The sequence below is a fragment of the Chelon labrosus genome (assembly GCF_963514085.1).
Source record: "Chelon labrosus genome assembly, chromosome: 23".
NCBI lineage: Eukaryota > Metazoa > Chordata > Actinopteri > Mugiliformes > Mugilidae > Chelon > Chelon labrosus.
This window is the reverse complement of record NC_140356.1, coordinates 17241530-17266724: the sequence shown is the minus strand read 5'-3', so window position 1 is coordinate 17266724 and position 25195 is coordinate 17241530. Positions and strand designations below refer to the sequence as shown.

The window sequence follows — 25195 nt, the reverse complement described above, 5'->3', positions numbered from 1 at the left end:
GGAATATTTTAAAATATTTGAGTTTTAGTGGCTAAATGAGACAAACATGGTCTTAATATCATCATTAGTTGCCGTCCTGGTCCAACAAACAGTTTAAAGCAGGAATGATTTAACTTTAAATTACATAAAACTGAGAAAAGCAGCTTATCTTGACATCGTAGGAATCAAAACCATGTTCTGATTGAAATATTCTGACATTAAACTAAATAATTTAAACATCCAGCAACTTTTTACATAGAAACAAGAGGAAGCAACTTTGTTGATGTTGATTTATTTAAAAAAAAAAAAAAAAAGCTGTAACTTATTGATTGAGTTCCAACAGATACATGTCATCAGTATGCTTTTCATTACATCAACGAAATGAAGCAGGAGTGGAAAACTAAGAGCACCAGGTCATGAATAAATCCAGCACCAAAGAAATGAAGTGTTTGTTGGCGAAACTTGGACATACAGCCAGCGGAAAATCAGGTCCGTGAAAAATTAACAAGGTTTTCTACTGAAATTCTAGCCGGACTTCATCAGAGAACGTGGATTCCATTTTCACGTCGTGAGTCAGCGAGTGTTCCCACAGGGCTTTCTTCTGGAGGAATGATAACCCGCACTCCTCGCACACGTAGCTCTTTGGCTTCCCGGAGTGAGTCCGCCTGTGTTTCTTCATGTGGTACGACAGCCTGAAACCTTTATCGCATATGTCGCATTTAAACGGCTTCTCTCCCGTGTGGATGCGCATGTGCGACTTCAGGTAGCCCGACTGGATGAAGGCTTTGCCGCACTCTTCGCACTTGTACGGCCGCTCCCCGGTGTGGTACCTGTTGTGGAGCCGGAGCTCGTTGGCGGTCAGGAAGGTCTTACCGCAGACGGTGCACTGGTGCGGCCTCTCCCCGGTGTGGATTAGCTCGTGCCTCTTCAGCGACGTCTCCTTCATGAACTGCTTCCCGCAGCTGTTGCAGGGATACCTGACGCCGATGTGGATTTGTTCGACGTGGTTTGTGAGCTGCAGCTTTGTGCGGTAAGCCATGTCGCACTGCGTGCACGCCCAGGGCCTCTCCTCCGAGTGCGTTCCCATGTGGACCGTGAGCTCTGAAGCTGAACGGTAGCACTTTCCACACTGCCAGCACAGGAAGGGTTTCTCCCCGGTGTGTTTCCGCTGATGAACCGTGAGAGTGTTGGACGACCTGAACCTCTCTGGGCACATGTCGCAGATGTAAGGGAACTCTCCTTTGTGGATTCTCTGGTGGATGGCGAGGTAGGACAGCTGCATGAAGGTTTTGTCACACTGCGCACACGGGTACGGTCCGGTGAAGTTGTGCTGCTTCTCATAGTGTTCCCTCAAGCGCCTGAGTAACGTGAAAGTCTCGTCGCACATTGTGCACTGCATCGGCCGGTGCATGAGCTTGTGCCGCTCGAAAGCGGCCTCATTTGCGAGTATCTTCCCGCACTCTTTGCAGTAGAGCGGGTCGTGGATCCTCTGGTGCACCTTGAGCATCGTCATGCTCTTGAACTCCTTCCCGCAGTCGTCGCATTTCATGATTTCCCTCAGGTCCACTTTGCAGACGTTCTCCTGGTGCTCCTTCAAAGCGGAAAGGTACTCAAAGTGTTTGCCGCAGTTGGAGCACCACACGGGTATCTTCAGCGGCGCCCCTTGTTGGGCGTCGGCGGAGGGGGCGTCACTTTGACTCGGCCCCGCTCTCAGCTCTTTCTTCCACAAGAATCTGGCGGTTTTCTTGTGACAAATGGCGTAAATCTGGTGTCTCTTCAGGCCGTGCATGTGTTTAAAACGCTTCTTGCAGTGGACGCAGTGATAGGGCCGGTCGTCCGTGTGACACTGGATGTGTCTGTTTAGCGTTTTGACGCTGTCAAAGGCCCTGGAGCAGACGGGACACACCTTATGGGCTTTTCTACTAACTTTTGGCACAGAGGAGGTCTCCTCAGAATTGGCTGCATCCGGATTACTCTCTTTTTTACAAAGCCCGTCGGTATCGGCACAATTCAGCGTGTCAGCTTCGGCCAGGATCTGCTCCACCGACTTGCTCTGTTCCTCCCTGATGCCTTCATGGCCGTGAATGATCTGATGCTTCTTTAGTGTATCTTTGTACTTGAAGCCCTTCTCACAAGTGACGCAAATAAAGGGACGCTCCTCCGTGTGGGACCGTAAATGCTTCGCCATGTCCGCGGTGCAGGGAAGGACCCTGCTGCAGATGGGACAGATTTTCCCATCCATCGAGGCCTCTGCAGCCGTTTGAGGATTCGAGCAGGGCGCCTCTCTCCTCTTTGGCTTTTTCTGCTCTCTGCTCTTACAAATCTCCTTCTGGTGTCTCTTTAAAACGTACGGGTTCTTGAATTTCTTCTCGCAGAAAGAACAATTATACGGCCGGTCCTCCGAGTGGGACTTTATGTGTCGATCCATGTCTACTTGGCGGGCGAAATACTTCCCGCACAGAGAACAGTTTTTGTTTTCCGACATCTCCGACGAGCTAGGATCCACAAACTCCTCCTCTTTGGCGCAGACACCGAACTCTCCTTTCTCGTGAACGCGCATGCAGTGGCGGTTCATGTCGTAGTGGTCCCTGAATCGCTTGTCACAGTTGGCGCACTTGTACTTGAGGTCCCGGTTCATGTTGTGGATTTCCTGGTGTCGCCTCATGGCTGCAGCTCTCCGGAAAACCTTATTGCACACGGGACACGTCTTATTGTTGGGGTATTTCTTTCTTTGCCTCTTAGCAGATGTCGAGTCTTTCTTTTCTTTTAGTGACTTCCTCTTCAGCTGGAGCCTTTTACTTTGCTTCAGCGGTTGAAAAGACGCCGGCTTTAAGGCGTCGCCCGCCTCCTCGTGTGTCGCATCTCCGGCCGCCTCCTCCTCCTCGTTCAGCTCGTTCTCTTCTTGATCGTCGTGCTCAATTAAACTGGACGGCTGTTCGATCTGTATGTAGTCCAGCAGCGTCACAGTCTCGCCCTCCACCTGGACTGTCATACAGCCCGGCATCTGCTCTGATGAAGGCTGCAGCTGTATTTGGTCTGGATGGATCACAACCTTCTCCAGCTGTGGAAGGGACAGCGAAGAGAGGATGCAGTTTCCGAAGGAGGATGGAATGGTCTGAGTTTCATCTGTGGGAGAAAGAAGATTCCTGTTAGCATCACGAGTAGCAGCTCTCTGCAAAAACATCCGGTTTGTAGAAATAACCAATAGCGTTGGTCCAAAACTAACAAATAACACATAACAAAGAATATACAAATGTTTTCACATATTTAGTAGCCGAGGTCTGACAACAATCAAGACGACTCACCAGATAAATCGAAATGTCCGAGCGTTGTGTGGTACAGGAGCACCGTCTTCAGGTGCAGCGGGTCGGGAACCGAGTGCGCACACTCCTCCAGGGCAGACGGGACAGCGCTCAGCAAGGACGCAGTCTGGAGAAGAGACACGAGAATACAGATTACAGATTATAAAGAAGAAAATAGACACACATTTAAGTCTAACTTTGGCCTTTTTTCCCCTCTTTTCACTTACAGGCTTCTAAAAAACATGACAGACAATAAAGTATAACATAATCTACTTAGAAATGCCTTTAAGTTGCATATGAGTCATGCTAACATACAGTATTTTAGGCTAGCAATATAAAAGTACTGTATGTATGTAGGATATAGGATCAGACTGCACAAGTACAATATAAATAAAGTTTATATGAGCTTTTAATAGCATGATTTATAAATTTACACTGAGCGCAACAATCTGAGCATTGTTTTTTAGATTATATAGATAGATATATTAAAAAAAAGAAGATCTAATGATTCTTGGGTATAGGTTAGACGTATTAAAAGTGTATTTTGTCTTTAATTGATAAGCAGATTTACAACTAATATACACGGGAAGCATAAACCTGCAAAATCATCAGAGATAACGCATGTGTGTTGAGATTTGGCCGAGTTACGAGATTTGGCTTCAGTTGTAGGAGCCGGGTCATTAGTTATTACACCAACCTAAAGTCAGGTCTCTTCAAATTTACAAGTAATCTGGTTTCGAGGAGGAACAGGAGCCGGCTAAAAAAGATGATTTATGTTCATGCATCACATCTACGTTGCAGGTACGCCAGAAATATAACAACGACTAAAAAAAAATGTATTTCCTCATCCACGTCTATTCTGCCTCCACCAACCATCTACTGAGACATCTTCTTTCTTGTCTGTGTTGCAGTGATTTCAGTAAAAGTAACTGTTGTTAAACGTTTATTATCTTAAATGCAACTTGACCTACTTAGTTCCTGTTGTTTGAAGTAGACAGAGAAACTCCACATAGCTAACTAGCGTTTCAGTGGCGTGATTAAACACACCAGAGGCTCAGTATGAACTGAACAATAACACAGGCTTTGCGTTGATGCCTTGCAGGAGTATAAACCAAGTTTAATGGTGAAAATGTTAGTTAGTGCCCCCCAAATGTACCTGTTGAAGGTCTGGCACTGGAAGTAGCTTCTCCAGCCTGGACAGGAAATCCAGCATCAGCACCTGCAGAGCGCTGTCGTATTCAGGCCCAAAATCTGTAGGGAAAACATCCTGGAGGAAAAAATTTAATTAAAAAATTAGTTTGCAAATCAATGCTCTGTTAGAGTTTAACGTAAGTGATAAGATCACAAACCTGAAAGAACTTCTCCTTCTCTTCAGTGTCTTTCAACAACAACTCAACTTGATCCACAAAGTTTGACTCTGGAAACTCGACCTCTGCGAAACACGGCTGGAACAAAAATACACACAAATACATTTAAGTAAAAGAAAGCACAACACTGCCGAACCTAAACGAGACATTTTAAGATTCTAACCTGCGCTGCCCAAGTGGATACGAGGGCCTTGATGCGGTCCAGGTGCATCTCAATGGTTTCTGTGTCCGCTATCTGCTCGGCCCGACACAATTCAAGAACCACCTGCAAAAAGACAGAAGACAAGAGGCGGTCATTACACGCACGGCTGCACCCGAAATCATTAAATGTCTTTGCTCCGCCTGAGTCTTACCCGTGCTCTGAGTCCCAGGAGGAGCTGAGCTTTCTGATCGGCGTTCAACAGTTCGGGAACGATTTCCGTGACGGTGCTGATGAACTCCTCAACCATCCCGTAGTCCTGCACATGTCCCCTCTGGACGATGTGCCACATGGCTGCAGATACCAGGCGGAGGGGGGGTATGAAGAGGCGAAGTGACGGCAACAGGAGGGGCGGGTCTGGAAGAGGTACGGTAAGTATTATTAGAATGAATAACGCATTTTAAGAGAAGAGGTTAAAGGTTTACTTTCTTGAGAAAACACTGATTAGCTTAAAATTTGTTTCTTAAACTGGCATGATACAAGATTCCCCAAATGCTTTCTCGCTGCACAAATGAGAGCAGCAGCTTTTTATTCTTATAATTTAAATTAATTTTCCCAATTTACTAACTCTTTATTAAGCATTGCTCGATTAACTGATTATCAAAATAATTGTTTACATGCAAGAGTTTCATTCTACTTAAAAAAACAACAACTAGTGATCTCATAATTTAAGAATATATGACCAAAGCTTTAGTTATTTTTTAGTTATAGCATTTATTTAGTTATGTATATCAGTTACAAAGTCAAATAATGATAGTTTAAAAATAAGATTTTGGTACAAGCTCTTAAACTTAAAGTCTAAATCAATCAAAATTAGTATTTTTCTTAATATTTCTTAACAAAACGACTCTCAGATTGTTATTTTTTTTCTTTTAAATTAACCACGACCCCTAAACGCACCAGCTAAACTCCCACCGCCTCTAAACTAACCCTGGGTGCATTCGTGGACCGACAACTGTGTCGTAATCACGACCACCAGACCACGCAGCGCCCCGTCTCCGTGGTAAATATGACTTCTGTAGTCGTGACTTTTCTGAGCAAACAAAGTTGGTGAAATTGTAAAAGCGATGCAATTCTTTGACACGACTTGACATAACATTTATAGCACATTATCTAAGAAATCCGTTGGTACGTGTTTAACGAGCGTGAGACTTTCAGACTTTAACGTTAGTTGCATTGTTTTTAGCCACTAATGCTAACGGCTGTTTTAGTTAACGACCATGAATGCAGCACCTGTCAGTCGTAACGGTCAGTAGCCACTTCTGTTGCTAACTAATGCGGCTACCTATCTGGCTACCGTCACATTAAAGCATTTTCGATCTGAAATAGTTCTTAGCTAACCGTCTTAGCCGACGCTTATCTCCTTCCCATTAAATTCCGCACACACAGGCTCTCTGGCGGTGTAACGTAGCACAAAGCCACCGCCATCTCAGAGCGGGGTACGCCATGTTCAAAATCGGGCGCACACACTCGAAAAGAAAACCGTATAACTCACGACGGGGGGCACGTGTTTTCATTATCATCGGCTTACCGTTGTCGATGCGATGTGGGCTATCCATGTTGTCTCGGAAAGTAACCAATTAAGTACGGAAATCAACTCGGGGTCGTTGTGAGTCGACGTCCGCCCGACCCTGCGGTGCAAGTTGGCGGGGAGGAAGGGTGGCTTGGTATCCAGTTAGGAGTGCGCAGGCGTAGATAAAGTTTCGCTGGTTTCATCAAGTAGACGCGTCTGTTACTGGTTCATGTCTACTTAAAAGAACTGCTAAGGCGTTTATTCTGTTGACTTTTGTCAGGGAAAAATACAACGTGTCATCATTTAGCCAACTTTGACATTCCCTGCAAAGGAAATGCGCTTCTTCTTCGGCCGAACGATACTAACCTCTCACAAAGCTGCGTTGGTTAGCACCGCCACCTACAGGCCGTTTGAGGAAATGACCCTAACATTTTGATCTGATGTAAAGGAGCAAATACAGCATTTTAAATATATCTGTATATGTAATTTTTTCCTTTTAGGAGAGTGTAGACTTATCAGGGCTTCAACTAACAATTGATCACATTATTTATTATTCAGCTGATAATTTGCTTTATCAATCGACTGTTGATGTGTTTGACCGGCAGTCCTAAACCCCCCAAAATACTGAATCGTCTATCTCAGACCACTATGAAAAAGAGCAAAATATTCACATTTGACATCATATTTTAATTTGTATTTGTTAAATTATTGCTTAAAAAAATATTTTGCGTATTAAATTTTTAGCCAGTGATGTTAACTGTTGGATGTTTTGCTAACAGCTAATCATGCTAACATCATAAAACGTGAATTTTAAGACATAACATCAACTTATTTGTTAACCTGTTTTTTAAGCTTAACAGAAATGAAAGCTAAGCTAGTCAATTGACAGGTCAACTGATTATTTCAGCCTTCAGCTTAAAGAAATAAGCATGCATGATCTTTTATGTCTGAAAATATAGTCACATTAGACTTTAAATAATGTCCCATAGCCAGGACCTTTCATCTTTCAATATTTATTCATGAGCATATAACAGGTGTCATGAATTTACTGATGACATGACTTGAAGTGACTTAATTTTTAAGGCAAAGGACTGTAGCCTGAGTATATAAACGCCGAAGCAAACAAATTCTGTTGACAACAAATAATTTGCAGAGTATTTGGTGTACTTGTGTGTTACACTGACGCATAGGCAGAATATAAACCAATTTTAGACCTCAAATTTTATTGTTGCACTGAGCATTATGAACTAAAAACACCTAGCAAAGCTGCGTGTCTGCTAGTTAGTAGGCTATGCTAGCTAGTTAAAACTTATTGTTGTCATTCGTTCAAACACTTAAAAGAATAAAAGTAATATGAGTAAATTCGCATTAACAAGTTTAAGTTATACTTTTATCAAAAAGCCTGAACGTCTGTATAAATGTTAGCCAGTGATGTTAACCATTGGACGTTTTGCTAACAGCTAATCATGCTGACATCATAAGACTTGAATTTTAAGACATAACATCAACTTATTTGTTAACCTGCAGCTTTTACTCAAGGGAAATATATTGTAGACTAAATTAGCTGACATTTTTAACAACATGATATGTTGTATTATTTGATGTGTGTGTGTGTGTTATTATCCAGGTTCTTGAAACCAACCAGCACAACAAAACTGAAATGTTGTTTGAAATAGTAAGTTGGCTGTCTAATGAAAATTGATTCTCTTCAATGTGGTGATTGATTTTCCAGCTTCTCAACTGTGAAGACATCATATTGTTTTAATAGTAAATGCATCCTCTAGTCCTTGAGTTGAGCTGCTTAAATAAAAAAGCAATAGTTAACCATAAACTGATTATAAAGATAATTGACTACTGCTGACCTTGTCTGAGATTTTTTGTGAGTTAATGACTTGAAACGCAGGAAAAAAAATGAAGCAATTTGATAAAACACACTTTAGAACAAATGAGCTCAATATAAACTAAAACAATTTAAGTCGTAAATGGTATTTTGATGCGGAGCGCCTCGTAGCTCGTTGCTCATTTATGGCAATTTCAATAGATCTGATTACCTAGACCCAGATAATATGAAGTAAATCTGGCCCCTGCAGGTTTTTCCTCTTTGCCATGCTGGTAATCCAGTGGTGTAATACATTCATTAGAAAATGGTAGTCATTCTTTTGCGCAGTCTTTCCTTATGGAGAAATAAAAGGATTCTTCTCCAGACTTTTTATGACCTTATATTTCTTCATCAGTCAGAATGCAGACAGTCCGCTTGCTTGTGACTTTTAGTTCCTTGAGCCATTTTGTATTACTAAAGGGAACGATAAAACACCCCGGCGCTAGGCTGTGGCCAGATTCGTCACATTTTTATTCAGAGGACGCTGGAGTGTCCTTGTAAAAGAAAAAATAAAGTTATTCCACAGTAGGAGCTCTGTGTTTGTTTTCATCTGTTATTTCTGTGTCACCCTTTGTTGTCCATAAATTAACCCCTTTTCAAGGAGAGGTCACTGAATTCATATGTTTAGTCTAACTTCTTCTCAAGTTATTTGCTGTTTTAGATCCAAATACTGGGACTCTTCAAAAAAGTAATTGCCATTATTTAATTAAGAATGAGTTAAGCGTGTACTGAAGTTGTTCATTTTCAGTGCTAGACAACCATCCCTCCTCCTCACCTTGGGTTTAGAATAAAAATACTATGAAAAGTCAAAGCTGTCTCATAATAAACACAACACAATTTGAAGGCAGCATTACGGTAACTCTATATAGTTAGCTTAGCATAGCATCAACAGCCACTTGTTTCATTTCTGTTAAACTTAAAAAACAGGTTAATAAATAAGTTGATGTTATGTCTTAAAATTCAAGTTTTATGACGTTAGCATGATTAGCTGTTAGCAAAATGTCCAACCGTCAACATCACTGGCTAACATTTATACAGACATTTAGGCGTTTCGATGAAAGTAAAACTTAAAACTTGTTAATGTGAATTTACCCATATTACTTTTATACTTTTAAGTGTTATTCTGCTTTAATTGTTTCAACAATGACAACAATAAGTTTTAACTAGCTAGCATAGCCTACTAACTAGCAGACACGCAGCTTTGCTAGCTGTTTTTAGTTCATAATGCTCAATGCAACAATAAAAGTTTAGGTCTAAAACTGGTTTATTTTCTACATGTGCGTCTGTGTGTTCCAAAAGTACACCAAATAATCTGCAAATTATTTGTTCGCTTCAGCGTTTATATCCTCAAGCTACAGGCCTTTGCCTTAAAAATGAAGCCACTTGAAGTCAGGTCATCAATAAATTCATGACACCTGTTATATGCTCATGAATATAAATATTAAAAGGTGAAAGGTCCTGGCTATGGGACATTTCTTTCTTTTTTAAAAAAAATGGTAGTCAATGGAAAGAGACAACTTTTTTGGTAAAGTTAGAATTTTATCATGAATTACACTCATAATGTTTGTATATTAAAAAAAACTAAGGTCTGCAAGTGAAGAAAGCCGCAGTTTGTTATAAAACTGTTTAAGTATACGAATGAAAAATTACATAATGACATACACAAACTACGCTCCTGAAAGTTATGTAAGTTATCATAATTTTCTCTATCCGTAAGCTACCAAAAACGTTTCACTGAGGCCAAACGTGGTTGACAGACAGACCAACATGGTGACACATGGCTAAAATAGTATCAGAAATGAAGGCAAAAAAATAAAATTAGCTTGATATGATTTAATCTGTGGTCTTTTATTAGCTGTCCACAAAAGCATGTCATGGAACGACAGAAACTGTAGCACGAGTGTAACATTCCCTTTTGTTGTTATACTCCACCACATCCCTGCTTCTCACACCATGTATAATTTATATTTCATATATATATATATTTTGTACAATATACATGTTCTCATCAAAGGAAAAAAAAAATTGCAAAAGTTCATCCACCCCCCACCCTCCCACCCAACCGTGTGTATTTTTGAAATCGAGTGAATATCCCATGCATGTTTCCACTGCGTCCAAGAGAAATGTTGTTTATTACCAGGAACAAATACGCAGGCAAATCAATCCTCGGACAAATAAAGGGAAGAGGGTCTTGTTGGACGAAGCTGGTGTACGGAGCACATTCTCAACAACATTAAACAAGAAGAGCCATGCAAACCGACATTTATTCTACGGCTTTGACCCAGTTTGGGGTCAAAAGCGCCAGTACGAGGGGCAAGCTAACTTTAGTCTTTTTGCTAATAAAACAGATAAGCTTAAAGTCTTTTGGCTTCTTCTCATACTGAAATGTGAAAGCCATATTCAGTTGCTGTTGCATCACAATAAGACTTTTAACTTAAGCTCACCGTAAACATACCAATGATTGTGTGTGAGGCTACAGTAACACTAGCACAAAAAGTGCTTGACATCATTATGAACCTTTTTACCTCTGTGGAGACAAAACGGTTTGCATCTTTAAGTTACATTTCACATTTAATTATTAGCAAGTTTCCATTCAAATATGGGTATGTTTTAATAATACAACATAACTCATTTGCCTCTTTAAAATCAACAGTATGGCTGAAATACACCACGGGGTGTCACAAACAAAAATAATATATTTCTGCTTTTATTTTCAGTCACTCGTTTGTCTATGTTATGATATTTATTAGTATTTCAGTTCACATTTATACTGTAGCTCCTGTGGCATTACTCAGAGCAATACAATCGAATGGAAATATTGCTTCATTTCAAAAAATTTGAAAGCGTCTTTTTTATATCGTCTTTTTTTGACTTTTGTAAAACAAAATAGCTGTGGAATGTAAAATAAAATATATAGTGCTATGTATGCAGGTAAGAAAATAAAGTCGTAGGATAATATCTATATCTCATTTTCTGTAACTATTTACAGAACTTAAAACCATCTCATATATGCCTATACGTGTCTCTTAAAATGAGTTGTTGGGCCCAGAATCAATAGTAATTTTCTTTGAGTGCGCTACAATATTTTAAGCCGTAGGGTGTTTTTTTTTTTTTTTTTTTTCTTTTATCTCAAGGTACAGTCTGATTAATGGAGAAACAATCAGCACAAAGTATGAGGACACTTTGAAAGACGTTTGCATTGTGAGCCTTTGGAAACAGATGGGATTTTTTTTTTTGTTCTGGAGACATTGCACATTTTGTAAATATTTCTGTTGCATTGTTACATTCATGAAATATACTCTATGTCATATAATTTACTCTATTATCAAGTTATCTATATATATTCTTCAACTGCATGATCCACATTTGCCCTTTCTGAGCAAATGTGCATCATTTAAACACCAGGGCTGATAATATTTGGTCCTTTTAGAATTGAGAAGTCTTGTTTAATGCACACCCTAACCCTGGTAGACAGGTTTGTAGGAAAATATAATTATTTAGAGCAACAAGTTGAATTACTGCACACCTATAGCACAACACAGATAATTATCACATCAGTAAGTGATATAAAGTAGTATAGGTCCACCTAAACGCTTGGAAAGTGACGGATTGCAGTCTGCATCCTCACCACTAGATGTCACTACATCCCTCACACTGGTCCTTTAAAATTTAGACAAAAAAAACATGATCTTCTACCAGCTGTTAGTGCCACAAGTAAAAGAATTTCAAGTTTTCTGATTTGCAGTTACTTCCTAAAATCCAACTTGAAAGTCATTAGTCTGCACATGCTTGTTCCTTCAGTTTTCCATCAAAAAAGTCCACATTTTCTTGCACGGTTAATAATCTAGACTTTGCTCCACATAGATCTGATGTCTTAATATGGTAAGCTAAGCCTTTTTCATTATTACTTTTCTTTAGCATTTAGCATTTTGTCGGTTTATGCACAAGTTTTATTGCACACACTAAGTGGATGGGATGGACATCTACATTTACCCAATCAACACTTGATACTGACATGCGATCTGCAGCTGGATCTGGATGAGGGATAATGCCTGTCAGTGCGACGTGTAAATGCACCTATCGGATCGGCCGGACCACATTTTAAAGGTGGTGTGTCTTGCACTGTGATCAGAACTCAGCCAGGTGTAAATGCAGTCCTTACAATCGCCATCTCCTCCTGTGAACTCAAGAGAGCCTCAAAAAAGCTTTCAGGTGCCAGCAATAACGCACTTCTACTCCTGCATGGGACGTGCCACAATTCTTGACAAGTCTGGGATCAAATTTCAGAAGACAGATGTAACGTATGACATATGGAGGTGTAAACCTAACCCTCAACCTCTATACTAACAGGTGTGCAGGAATTCAACCTTTCTTTTGGGTGAAGCCTAGAATAAAAATAATAATTTTCGTGCATCTATCCTGATAATTCGGAATGTATCTGAAAGAGCTGAATAAATTAAGACTAAATCATTTGACTGGAATTAAACTGGAACGGTCGACTCACCACTCAGCCCTACAGATCTACACAGAAAGCACGCCTAAAGCCAAACAGAGGAGTCATACAAACAGATTAAACATGCAACTTTGCATAAACAAGACAGCAGGGAGCACATTCAATGAGCCAAGCGAGTGTGGGAGAGTACTGTACATCAGTTTACAAAAAAAAAGGAACGACCAGCACGATGACTTTCAGTATTTACACTCCGCTTTAAATATCTTTAAAGAGAAGGTCCCTGCCAATTGAAACCCATCTCCAAATCCCGCTCAGTCTGTTTTTCTTCTCGGTGGATAGAAAGTTAATAAGCAGCGTTTTCTCTCTCTCACATCTCCTTGCGAAATCCGTCTGTGAAGTAAGCTTTGCATAAAAAAGCAATACCAGGGCAGCTCGGTTGAGGAGGTGTCATGCAAAAAAAAAAAAAAAGAAACGAGAGAGAGAGAGAGGGAAAAAAAGCATCAGTGGAGTTATCACAAGTTAATTTCCCAGTTGGACATCCATGTTTCAAGCGTAAGTCAGCATAGATTTCACTGAGTGGGCCGTCTCTAGTCGAATCAGCTGCTGCAGCGTCGGCCACGGTGGAAGTTGCTGTGATCAGTTTGGCCTCTGCACACAGTAGATATAACACAGTGAAACGTATCCAACGAGGAATGAAAAACGCAAAAGAGTCCGCCTAAAAGTCCGCCTGCTGGCTTTGCTACTAGTGACTTTTATTCGTTGTATAGCAGGATTATATTCATAGTTTTGGCATGTGTCAAACTTTACGCTGCGATGGCATCCACTTCCGTAAAGTGTCGTTATTTGTAAACCGGAGTATTAGAGACGGTGACGAAAGCTGCATTTATTGAGTTAAAATTCTACTCTACCGTTTCGAGTGAAAAAAGTGTACAGTGTGTATTTCATGCATGTATCCTATATGAAATACGATAGAAAGTTTTAGTAATCACGGTTAGGTCTAAGTGATACTGTTGGGTCATGGCAGTTCTGTTATTTCTTCTACTGTATGGAGTGTGAACAGTGGACAGACATTAGAACGACAGAGTTCCTCTCTGGTTTTGTCACATTTGCCGACATTAACCCTTCAAGGAGCTGCAGAATTAAAGGGAATTCCTGACATAAAAACATCCAACAGCTCCTCTCCAGAACCAGGGGGGCCAGGACAGGTGGGACGTGATGGAGAGGGGAGGCTGTATAGGAGGACAGGGGATGCTAAAAAGTGGCGTTACATGGATGCTGTGGTTTCAATCGGAGCGCTCCGGAAAAAAAAGAAAAAGAAAAGGGACGGCGTCACACCACGGAGCCCTTGGAGGTGGAGAGGTGGATGGAGTGGATGCGAGTGGCCAGAGTCTTCTCCAGGTCGTGGAGGATGTCGGAGCAGATGCCAGGGCTGGACGCGGGGCTCTCGGCGGGAGGGGGTTCGTACAGAAGCTGCTTGAAGCCGTCGAGTTCGATCAGGAGCACCATGTTCTTCAGGAAATAGCCTTCGATGAAAGCGGTGAGCTCCGTGGCACCGAGGAACTAAAACAGAAAATGGAAAGAGTGTTAACTGTCTGGAGATGTTTGCATCTAGCTAACTTTGACATTAAATGGACTGCACAGAGTTTTGTTTAAATATTAAGATATTTCCAATCAAAACTGATTGTGACATTTTGACAATCAACGCAAACATTTTAACAATTTGTACAACAGTGCTAGGAGTCCTGTTAAGTTGCATTGGACACAGTTGTGCTTTGAGCTAAACAAGAATGTCCACAAGCTAACATGCTAATGCTGGGTTCAGGCTATAAGCAATAAACACAGCAGGGTCAGTGTGGCCATCTAGATTGTTGCAGCTAAAGCGTTGCTCAAGTGACGTAATGCGTTTAAACGTTCACCAACAAAAGAAACACAACAAACATTGATTGGTTGACGTGACATCGTTACCGTATCAGTCTCGAAAAAAGATAAACGAAGCTTTGATACGTAGCACGTCACGGCTATCACTTCGTAACAAATTTCAGGCATCAGTTCGAAGCTTCATATTGCCGCCTTCCACTGTAAATTAATCGTAGCTTGACGCTAAATGTAGCAAAGCGAATGAAATTGACCTATAGTGACCATTGTTTTAGAATGCTAACATTAGCACCAAACACGAAGTACGGTTATGTCTATTTGATCATAACCCAACTGACATACATTTTCATCCCTGCAGCAACGCTACTAGCATGCCTGAAGTGTTTAGGAATTAAGTAATTATTACAACGCCTACTAATAAAGTAACTTTAAATTAAAACTGTTTTATTTTTGTTGTTTTTCCGGCTTAATTTCTCGTTTACCATTTTTCAATAGCCTAATGTCATTTCATAAAATGCTAGCAAACAAATTAGCAGGTTGAGAGCAACGTTAGCATTAGCAGCATTCCTGTCATCGGTTTTTGTCTCAGCCAACTCCTGGCTTTTTTTAATTTTCATTTTGAAAACCTGAAAGAACTAAAACTAAAACAAGCCGAAAGATGCAAAAATGCTTCTCAGAGCTGAGTCACGATTGATTAAAGCAGCTTTAAGTAAAACAGGGACAGTGGCGTTATTATTTATTATTATTTCCAGCCTGCTGTGGCTAATCATGTTAACGAAGGACAAATAATTATCTGTCATCAGTATGATACCAAGTGCAGAGGGGACAGTTTCCCACCTTGGCGTGCTTGTAGAGGTCCACGCATGTTTCGGTGGTGATGGTCTTGGAGCAGATGATCTCACAGTGTCTCTGAAGGGCCTCTAGCTGGAAGAATTTGGCTGCAGACAGGAGCTGCAGGGAACAGTACAGCGGCACAGAATGAGGCACAGGACTCGGGGATTAGGAAATGCCAACGCTGGCGCTGCCGCTCAGCAGACTTTGGTTAAGTCTCTCTTACCTCCATTACCTCAGTGTTGCGTATGTGCAGGGACTCGGTGCCTCCACAGTACAGATACTGCATGACCAACTGTAACACAGAAGAGTTCAGGTTTCAGTCTATGGCAGTAGAAGAAGAGTAGAAGAGGCTTGAGGTTTCTTCCTTTTGGAAAAGATATTTTTAGTTTTTCCTTGTCGGGGTCAAAGACATAACCTGATAGATTTAAAGCAGATTCCAAGTTGGGTGTTTGTGAGGGACGATAAAATAAAACCAAAGAAGCAAGCCTGACTCCTCTTGATGTATTTTTATTATCAGCAAATCTAATTCAGCTCCTCCTAACTTCCCCATCGGCTGTGGCACTGAGCACCGAGAATATTTGTTCCCTTCAAAAAAATGAGTCAGAAATACAATATGTTGTCTCATTACTCATAGTCTCATTGCAATATAAAACAGCTTGTGCTTGTTGGGGACTATTTTGAGAACAGAATAACGGCACAGACACATAAGAGTGACATTAGAAAACTTCCGGGGGTTGCGGATGACTGGCGACCACACAAAAACAATAAGCGGCGGTAGGCTGAGCACAGGAGAAAACTTTTAACTCTCATTTATTCTCTCTCTATTCATAATGCTGCACAACCGAGTTAGCTTACAGTTGTTTCCATGCGTCCTACCCCGTGATTAAAAGCCAGCTCAGGTGAACAGGTGGGTGCAGTTACTCGTTTACTTCCAAGTACACGGCCATAGTGACGCCCCTCCACTCCAAGTGCACACACACGCCAATGCATGAATATTCAAGAGTTACACGAACCTCCTCCTGCATCCAGCAACCAAGGCCGAATGTTCCGTAACCTCAAGACGAATAGCAATGAGTACAGGCAACGGTCAGCTGGAAAAAACTCTTTACACCTGCAGGTGGCAGACGTCTGACTACATCATTTAAAACCAGAAGGGCTACTATTAGCTGGGGGGCTATTAAGCTAGCAAGAGCTTCAAACCTTCGTACAGAGCTGGGGCCTCTGTTGAATCATGCTGATCAAATGGTCCAAAGTTTATTCATTCTAGAGGACCGTGGCATTAAAATAGTCGGGCAGAGAAGCTCGTTCAGTGACAGGCTGCTGTTTCTGTCCTGAATGAATAAATATCCCGAATATGCTAAAAAGCTGCAGCTCCAACGGTGCCAGAACTACGGCTTCCAGATGCTCACTGGCTGTCCGACACTGGAAAATGGCTGACTTGTCTGTTTGGAGTGTCACGCTCCACAGATTTTATCATTCCGTTACTTCCGTTATCTTCATACGGGATTTGTTGACAACAGGAATTCAAGTCGGTGTAGATTCTCAGTCATTCAGGTCACGTTATAGCCACACAATTAAAGATTGTTCTTGGAAGCTCAACATGTCCAGCTGCCTTTTGTTTTAGTTTCATTTTATTTTTGGGAAATAAGGTTTAACAATGAATAACAGCACAGAGGTGTCCTGTTGGGATTAGATTTACTAAAATTCTCACATTTTGATAATCCATTATCACAAACGAGACAAAAAATTTATAGATTTATGTTATAAATGGAGAAAATAAAACACAAAAAATATCTTACGTGGAAAATATTGTACTTGACATGGCTGATCTCAATGCAGGTGTTTTCCGCTGCTGGTCGGTTTTGGAGCAGCGACTTGAACCTATGGAAGAAATCACATAAATTATTATACATTATTTCTTTTTTTATAGCTGTGCTGAATTCTCCTCCTTCAAATAAAATGAAAATAAACACTTTTTTCAGTTACCTGGGTGAAGCTGTAAACAGCAAAACTTTATGTGCATAAAACGGTTTCCCCTCGACCAGGAAGGTAACATCAGACATCTCCTTGTTGTTCAGGAAGTGTGGGTCTAAGAGGAAAGACAATAAGCCGATAATGCGTCTTCACTCAACAAACAAACAGCGAAACGCTAAGCTAATGTGGGTCATTAATTCACGCTGAGTCCCATTCATCACTCACCTGTCAGCGCTGAATTAGTTTTCTAAACAGAAGCCGATTTGAATGGTCCTTTAAGCTGTTTTCTTAGAGTCCTGATAAATTAGTTCTCAGAGTTTCGTCTCTTCAGACTCTTCACTTTGTCATTTTTATTCTAACCGTGTTATTAATTAAAGAAACAGTAGGTGGAGCTGCAGCACAGATAGATCACAGACACATGAATACACATGTCTGAGTGTAGAACATGAATTATCATAAATGTCAAATGTGTGTTTTGAACTCTGAAGGTAACAAATCAGATCCCTTTGCATTGTTTGTGGCTGTGAAACTGTTTTCCCTTTTAATATTTCATCATCATCATCAAAAAAAAAAAAGGATTGAAATGTCAAAAACTGAGCCTGTACAATTTGAAAAAGGCAAAATAATTAAATGTCCAAATGAATAAATCATTTCATGTGTCATATGATACGTGGGCTCTGCATGAACAAACATTAGCTCCTTCTGTTTTGCTCAGAAAAAAATTAAATGGCCTTTATTCAAAATAGTAAAAACAATGAGCCAGATGATCCTGGTTAATAATTAGGGAAGGTGGATAAGACCTTTTGTCCTTATTAATATTTTATTTTGAGATTTCCCTTCTCTTGCAGCACCCCAGCGTCTCTAAATAAAACAGTAAAAGTGGCAATATAAAAAAATTTCAGCCTTCATCTGAAGAGTTTTCAATTTGAGACTTTTTCATCACTGCACACAAAGCAATTTAGTACCCATGACTTGATAATACCAGCGAAAAAGGTGGGAAGCTGTGATGGAAAAACAGTAGTTTTTACTGAAATTGACAGCCATTATGAGAAAATTAGCTTTCCACCAGCAATAGTGAGCAACAGGTCTGATGGTGCTGAGTCAAACACCACCACAAGAAAAAAGATTGAATAGCCTCCAGCAGCACAATCTCACTTTTAGTTGAGAAAGGTCTCTCACCAGCCTGAACGTACACATACAAAAACTGTTTGCCACATATAGCAGCCAGAAAAAAAGATAAAATCTAAAAGATATTTAAGGGGAATTGCAAAATTAAATACAAACACTATCTGAGAAGTGGCAGAAAGAGGCATAATTCTCCTCACTGACTAATTACGGCTTTTCATCAAAGCTCGATTCCGTTCTGATTTAGTCAACGAAAACGTCAAAATTAAACCGTAATATCTCCCAAATGTCAAGAGGAAAACTGTGGTCTTTGTTAATAAACTGGAGCAGTATTGGCGTAGGCTTGTGTCGCTCGAGTTTGAAGCAATATTCAGACATTTTGATCTGTATATGTTTGCGTTTTTGTCATTTTAAAGCACAGGTGGCTGTATTACAGAAAGGATTTAAACCACAATTCATGCATAAAATTTCATTAAAACATTTGCTCTAATGTAAGTTTGAAAGGGCGCCACCTATAGACAAAAAAAAAGAATAATTTAAACACCCAGGAAAACTAATTCAGTAATTTAGTGTTTTTACACGTTATGTCTATACGTCACCAGTATTTGTTCCGACCAACACTAACAATTTTTTTACAGGTATCTTGCTGTTTTGCGGTTTGTCATATCCTGAAAAATAACATATTGATGACTCATCATGCACTAGGGGGCTTGCACTAACTTGTGAGGGGGCGTGTACTAACGTGTCCAATGAAATGCTTGGATTTTTTTTTTTTTATGTTCCTCCTCCACAACTATAAATTGCTAACTGGCAGGGATTATGAACTAGCAAGCCTCGTACACGCTAATAGCTAATAGCTAATAGCTAGCTTCCCGCAGAGCTGTTTCAGAATGGTGGGCGGGGCCATTTAAAGCTGACCAATCAGAGCAGACTGGGCCTCCTAGCTTCCTGCTTTTATAGGAACAAACAGGGAAGTAACTCTGCTAGCCATGTCGGTGGGGACGTTAAGCAACGAGGGAATAAAACTTATAAAAATAAGCTTATAAATAAAACTTCTGGCATGTTCTGCACGTAGTACCGTAAATTGACACCCACGATGTTAAAATGGCAGGCCATCCTTCCCTTGAGATAACATTGCGTGAGATAATACAATAAAAACACGAGACATGATACCAGGCAGGAGTGACATGATGTGATTTCTGACCTCAAAACAACCCCCGAAAAAGAAACCGTGCGTTCAGATTACTTATTTATTTTGTTTACTTCAACGCTGTCATTTTTCTTTATGTGTCACTATTTTTACCTCTCTTACCTAAGCGTGAGGACTGTTTCCTCTTGATCTCCGTCAGCTTAGGGATGGGGAAGGGCCCGTAGCACTGCGTGAAAATGACTGACAGCTGCTGGCTTATCACCTCGTTCTGCAAAAACACAAACCAGTGAATAAAGAAGAAACTTCCTCCGTATTATAGTCTTTGTTTGGCCTCTGTTTTACCTCCTGAGCTGTCTGGGAGACAATTTCATGTAAATGTATGATAATATGGGTTGTAATACAGCTAAATATATGCAAATATGAGAGTTAATGTCACCCCTCGCACACGGGCACAGGACAGTTTGTACTTCCACGAAACCAGCCTTACTTCGTCTGATGTTTCTCTAACAAGCAGTCTGTTTACAGGCACATTAAAGAAGGCCTCACTGACCTTGCTGGATCTGAGGATCTGGAACATGAGAGGCAGGCCGTGCGTGATGAGCTCCTCCGTGTACTCGTCCTCCTGGATGCAGCAGAAGTCTTTGAGCAGGCCCTGGATCAGCGGCCGGCGGTGCTGGATGAAGCAGGTGCGCAGGGACTCGAGCCAGGTGTGCAGCGTCCAGGGAACGCCTGGGAACAGCACCACACGGACCATGAATACGCGAATCAGAGCAGAGAGCGAGCGCGAGCGGTTTCAAAGGGCGACAGAACCGACCATGTTTCCATCACGTTAATGGCGTTAGTGGGAGTTGAAGGGCGACTGGATTAGTGGAAAGCCAGAGGTGCCGGCGGGAATGTATTTAAAGAGTGTCCAGTAAAAAAAATGGCTTTAATGTGTTGCTTTGATATGATGGAAATGAAATAAGCATCAGAGCATGACAGGGGAGACTAGAAAACTCATCAGTTATTTATGATATGGTCAGTTATCATTTAAATCTCTACTTATCTGAGCTTCTTGAATTTAAAGATTTGCTGCTTTCGGATCTTTTATGTCACTGTAAATAGTTTCTGTTTGTGCTTTACACAATAAGATCATTGACGGCACGGTTTTGCTGAAAAAAAAAAAAAGCATTAGTTGAGATTAAAAGTTTAATTCTTGATCTTGAAAACAGTTTAAAATCTGACCATGTCGGATCTGTCCGCTGTTTCCAAGATCCAGAATGAATCCTCCTTAATCCGTTCATCCTCCTCAACGTTTAAACCAACACGGACAAGAAGAAGAAGAAGAAGAAGAAGACAAATACACGGACAAAGACCGGAGGTTAAATCTGCCTAGCACCACTTCTAAACCTCACTAATTAACAGGTTGTATCTCAAGCGCAAACTAAAGGTTGTAGTCTTTGAACTGATGAAACAAATGAGATGTGATGTGTTAATTAGTGGGCTTTAGATGTACTGGTAGGCAGATTTCTTTATTTCATTTTTTTTTTATGTTTGGACGTATTTCTCTGTGTAAAGCTCGCCAACATGTGGTGGAAATTTCAAATGTACTCTTTAAAGTCTGATCTTAAAACTTTCTAATAGGAAAGCAGATGCATATGTTTCCTACAATGTCAAACTATTAAGACTTTGTGACAGGACCAGAGGCAACAGATCCCAACGGACCTGGCGGCGAGACTGTTTTGCCAACAAAAAAATCAATGAATCCTCATCAAATCCTAATCAACAGCCACTTTAGGCCTCGTGCTCAATGAGCTGGACTGTGTTGGGGTGAAAGCTGATGATTGCCACATTTACAAAATGAGCCCTGCTTGAGGACACGGCTTCATCATCATGTTCACACCTTCGGCCCGAGCTATTATCGCCTCGGATATATATATATATAAAATCCTACTTCTGCCATTGTTTCATGGTTGGATGAGTGGCTGTGAGGTGTGTACAGGACAGCACATGGACTGGACAGGACGGGACAGGACAGGCACAGCATGAGCACATCTCCAGGACAGCTGGAGGCACCAGAGAGCGAGGCATGTGTGCCAGTGAAGCATGTATTAGTAAATCTGACCTAAGCTGCGGATGTCTATGGTGATGTCCACATGGCCGTGCTCTGCGCTATGGTACATGGCCTCTCTCAGGGCTCTCAGTTTGGCCTTTCCTGTTCGCAGCGTCCCGCCGCCGTTGGCCTGAGGAGCCAGCCTCTTCTCGCCCGGCTCCGAACCCTCGGCCAGAATCTCCTCCAGGGACAGAACGTCTCCTTTGTCTTTCTCCGACTGGGACAGGAGCCTCCGAAATACATTCCTAGATAGAAACAGGTAGAAGATAATAAAACAGATAAGACAGGGTGGAGAAATAAACACCTAGCATGGCCTAGGGTCAGAAAATGGCTCTAAATGAGGCCTACAGAAACTGCATTAAATCCACATTAAGCCCATCCAGCTCTAAATATTTTTAATGGAGCACAAATGTAACGCCGCACTCTGAACAAGTATCACTGCACCACAGTGACGCAGCAACAACAGGTTTGACCTCGTTTGAGAAGAATCACGTAACATATATACATATACAGTGTGATCACAGCCTAATAATGCATCATCGCGCCATCTGCTTTGGTGAGGAGGGGCCTCGGCTTAGAGCGCAAGTGCAAAGAAACATCACATCCTGTTGGGGATGATCAATGATGACAAGTCAGTGGGAGGCTTCGCAGTCATCACTTTGAGGAAAGTGGTGTTTAATCGCCACAAATGGTCTCTGGGGTTTCAGTGTCACAGGGATAAATGGCCAAACATAAGTGGACACCCAAACATTGGATAGTATCCCATTGAAAAGATAGATACAGCATCCATTCTTCAGGTTTCATGGTTATCACACGGATTTGAAAACTGGCTACATGCGTTTGCTTACATCGGGGGGAAGCTGGAGTTTTGCATGATTTGCAACATCTAGAGAGAATCCATTTTGCAGGATTTTGCTGTGTGTTCATGGATGAACATATGAGGAACTACTGGGAACTAGGGGTGCGTTTAAGACAGCAAGAGGCAGCTAAAAACTCTTAGTATTTGGCAAAAACACAACATAACTCCAAAGCTTTCACATTTATTTTGAACATGTTGGTTTAACAAGCAATTAGCTTACACATTAGGGCTAGATGAGCTACATTAGTGCCATCTTTGGAGTAGGAATAATGAGACAGGAAGATGCTAAGCTAACCATATCCCTCAGACTTCAGACGTTGTGCTAAACTAAGCTAACTCTTTTCCAAACAGTTACGAAGAATTCTCCGATAGTTCTGCGCAATAAACCTTCAAGTGGGCTGGGTTACATCACTGCGTAATTTAATTTACTTCAGCATTTCATTCAACCGAAACCAACTAGAGCTAGTTAGACAGGGCTAGTTAGTAACCACCATCACCATGGTTGATCACATTAGTTCAGCTAGCTGGCGCAATCTTTGAAGTAGAAAGATGCTAAGCTAACCACTTCCCTCGGGTTTCAGAAATTGTGCTAAGCTAGTTTTCTTCATCCAAACTAAAATTAAAAATGATTAACTTTGAATTCTTGCTTGGACAACACTGACATTTCTCCAAATTTGGTCATCCTTTCCTCACCAGCTAGCTGAGATAAAGTTAGCCACTATTGTTGGTCACATTAGTTCAGCTAGCTGGCGCCATCTTTGATGTAGGAAGACGCTATGCAAACCATCTCCCTCAGATTTGGGAGACATCGTGCTAAGCTAAGCCAAACTAAGCTAGTTTTCTTCTTCCAAACAAAAATGATTTTCTTTGAATTCTTGCTAGAACAACATTGACATTTCTACAAATTTGGTCATCCTTTCCTCATTTAAGTAAATTGTTGATATTTGCAGATGATAATCTTCTATGTGATCTTATTTCTTTAAATGTGAGAACTTCTAAATTCCATCGTCTCACAATCAGTCCTAATGCAGTTTGTACCTGCTGTCAACACACTGCAGCATGACCATCACACTGTAATTGATTGTCCTAATAATGCTGCATTGTGTCGCTGGCTTTTCACTCGCCTCCATTTCCTGACAGCTCTCACTGGCCTGAATGTTAATCAGACTTATCTTACTCAGCTGCAGGGAAATTACGTCAAACCGAAGCCGCAAGTGCCGCTCGCTGAATAGACTGCAGTGCCTATTGTCGAAAAATGAGATATCTGCCCTCTCATGAGCTGCAGGGTTTTGTGAGAGGCAGATGGACCAGGGCAGAGTGTGTAAATGGATCAATACGGTGGTAATGGATATATCTTCGCTGGCTGTGTGTCTGTGTGTGTGCGTGTGATTGCCTGTATCACCTGTGGCCATGCGATGCTGCCAGGCTGTATGAGTTCATGTCTCCCAGCGGGGCAGAGGAGATGCCGTTTCGACACATGGTCCCAATCATTGGGTCGGCGCCTCTTTCCAAAAGCAAATTCACCAGCTCAAAGTTACCTGAATGGTGAAAAAGATGAATAAAGGGTGGGTCAAATGTAGAGGCTGTGGAAAGTATGTTTGCTTAAATATTTTAAAGATTTTACATACAAAGGATAAGACCAGGAGATACAAATAAACCATTTACAGGACACATAGTAGGCAAAATTGGCCATACCTGGTCCAATTGGACACGTTTACATGGCCAATATTTGCTAAGTGGATAGGCTCCAGTTTGAGGCACTGGTTTGAGAAAATATGTGGCATTGTACAGTGACCAAACCCCGTTAATGTCTTCTGTTGAGGTGCAGCCATCTAACTTCCATCCCTCACAGAAACTTGTCATGTCTCCTGAGTTTTACCCCACATGGGACAAACATGCACAGAAAGACCACCCCTCTCCGTCTGTTGAAAACTTATTTGATTAGACCAGTCTGTTCTGATTGAGGTTCTAACGGTATGAGGAATTTTTTATTCTGATTAGGCCGTTAAAGGTCAACTATTGTTTTTTACAACCTGGACTTTATTTCTAACATAAAATATGGTCGTTTACTCACCCGTATAACTTTTGTGTCATTTGCACTCGTTCAGGAGATAATTAGATCAGTGTATATCCATATAGTGGGAGTGAATGGGGCACCGAGACGCTGCCTCTAAATAACGCATTATCTGCCGTGAAACTCTTTAATTTCACCAATATTTTGTTATGAAATGCTAGTGCTATTCCCCGTTGAGTCTGGAGTTACCTGTTATCATCATCCGGGGTCTGTAGGTCAGACCTACATGACCTGAATGATGTCTTCTGTAGCAGTAGCAAATTACAGGTAAACAAGCCGACCGTTGCGGGTGCGTGCGCCGCTCAGAGAAGACATCATCCAGGTCAGAGGTTAGTAGGTCAATCTACAGACCCCAGATGATGATAACAGGTAACTCCGGACTCAACAGGGAATAGCACTAGCGTATGATAACAAAATATTGGTGAAATGAACGAGTTTCACGGCAGATTATGCGTTATTTAGAGGCTGCGTTTCGGTGCCCCAGTCACTCCCACTATATCGATATACGCGGATCTAATTA

The 25195-nt window shown here is 41.3% G+C and overlaps 2 protein-coding genes across 2 annotated transcripts in view; both read right to left on the bottom strand.

Moving 5' to 3' along the window:
• Positions 1–264: 264 nt before the first annotated feature.
• LOC311508362 (uncharacterized protein) lies at positions 265–6828 on the bottom strand. Its single transcript, XM_084573085.1, has 7 exons — positions 6379–6828; positions 5002–5204; positions 4812–4913; positions 4631–4726; positions 4438–4548; positions 3285–3408; positions 265–3105 (listed from the first exon to the last, which is right to left on the bottom strand). The coding sequence occupies exons 1-7, from the start codon at positions 6404–6406 to the stop codon at positions 494–496; spliced, it is 3276 nt and encodes a 1091-aa protein (XP_084429211.1). The 5' UTR covers positions 6407–6828; the 3' UTR covers positions 265–493.
• A 3479-nt stretch (positions 6829–10307) lies between these two features.
• Positions 10308–25195, bottom strand: part of btbd11a (BTB (POZ) domain containing 11a) — a 184579-nt gene continuing 169691 nt past the window's right edge. Inside the window, exons 9-17 of the mRNA XM_084573819.1 lie at positions 24004–24139; positions 21755–21987; positions 20201–20379; positions 19813–19918; positions 17388–17490; positions 17201–17282; positions 15625–15693; positions 15405–15518; positions 10308–14252 (exon numbers count right to left, since the gene is read on the bottom strand). Coding sequence (XP_084429945.1) covers positions 14022–14252; positions 15405–15518; positions 15625–15693; positions 17201–17282; positions 17388–17490; positions 19813–19918; positions 20201–20379; positions 21755–21987; positions 24004–24139 — 1253 coding nt within the window. The 3' untranslated portion in view covers positions 10308–14021. The remainder of the gene's footprint in view (positions 14253–15404; positions 15519–15624; positions 15694–17200; positions 17283–17387; positions 17491–19812; positions 19919–20200; positions 20380–21754; positions 21988–24003; positions 24140–25195) is intronic.

Excerpts from the sequence above, each read along its gene's own strand:
- LOC311508362 (XM_084573085.1), bottom strand. The coding sequence starts at position 6,406 with ATGGATAGCCCACATCGCATCGACAACG. Across the intron at positions 4,549-4,630 it reads AGAAGGAGAAGTTCTTTCAG|GATGTTTTCCCTACAGATTT; the intron begins GTTTGTGATCTT and ends TTTTTCCTCCAG. Across the intron at positions 3,409-4,437 it reads CAGTGCCAGACCTTCAACAG|ACTGCGTCCTTGCTGAGCGC; the intron begins GTACATTTGGGG and ends TCTCTTCTCCAG.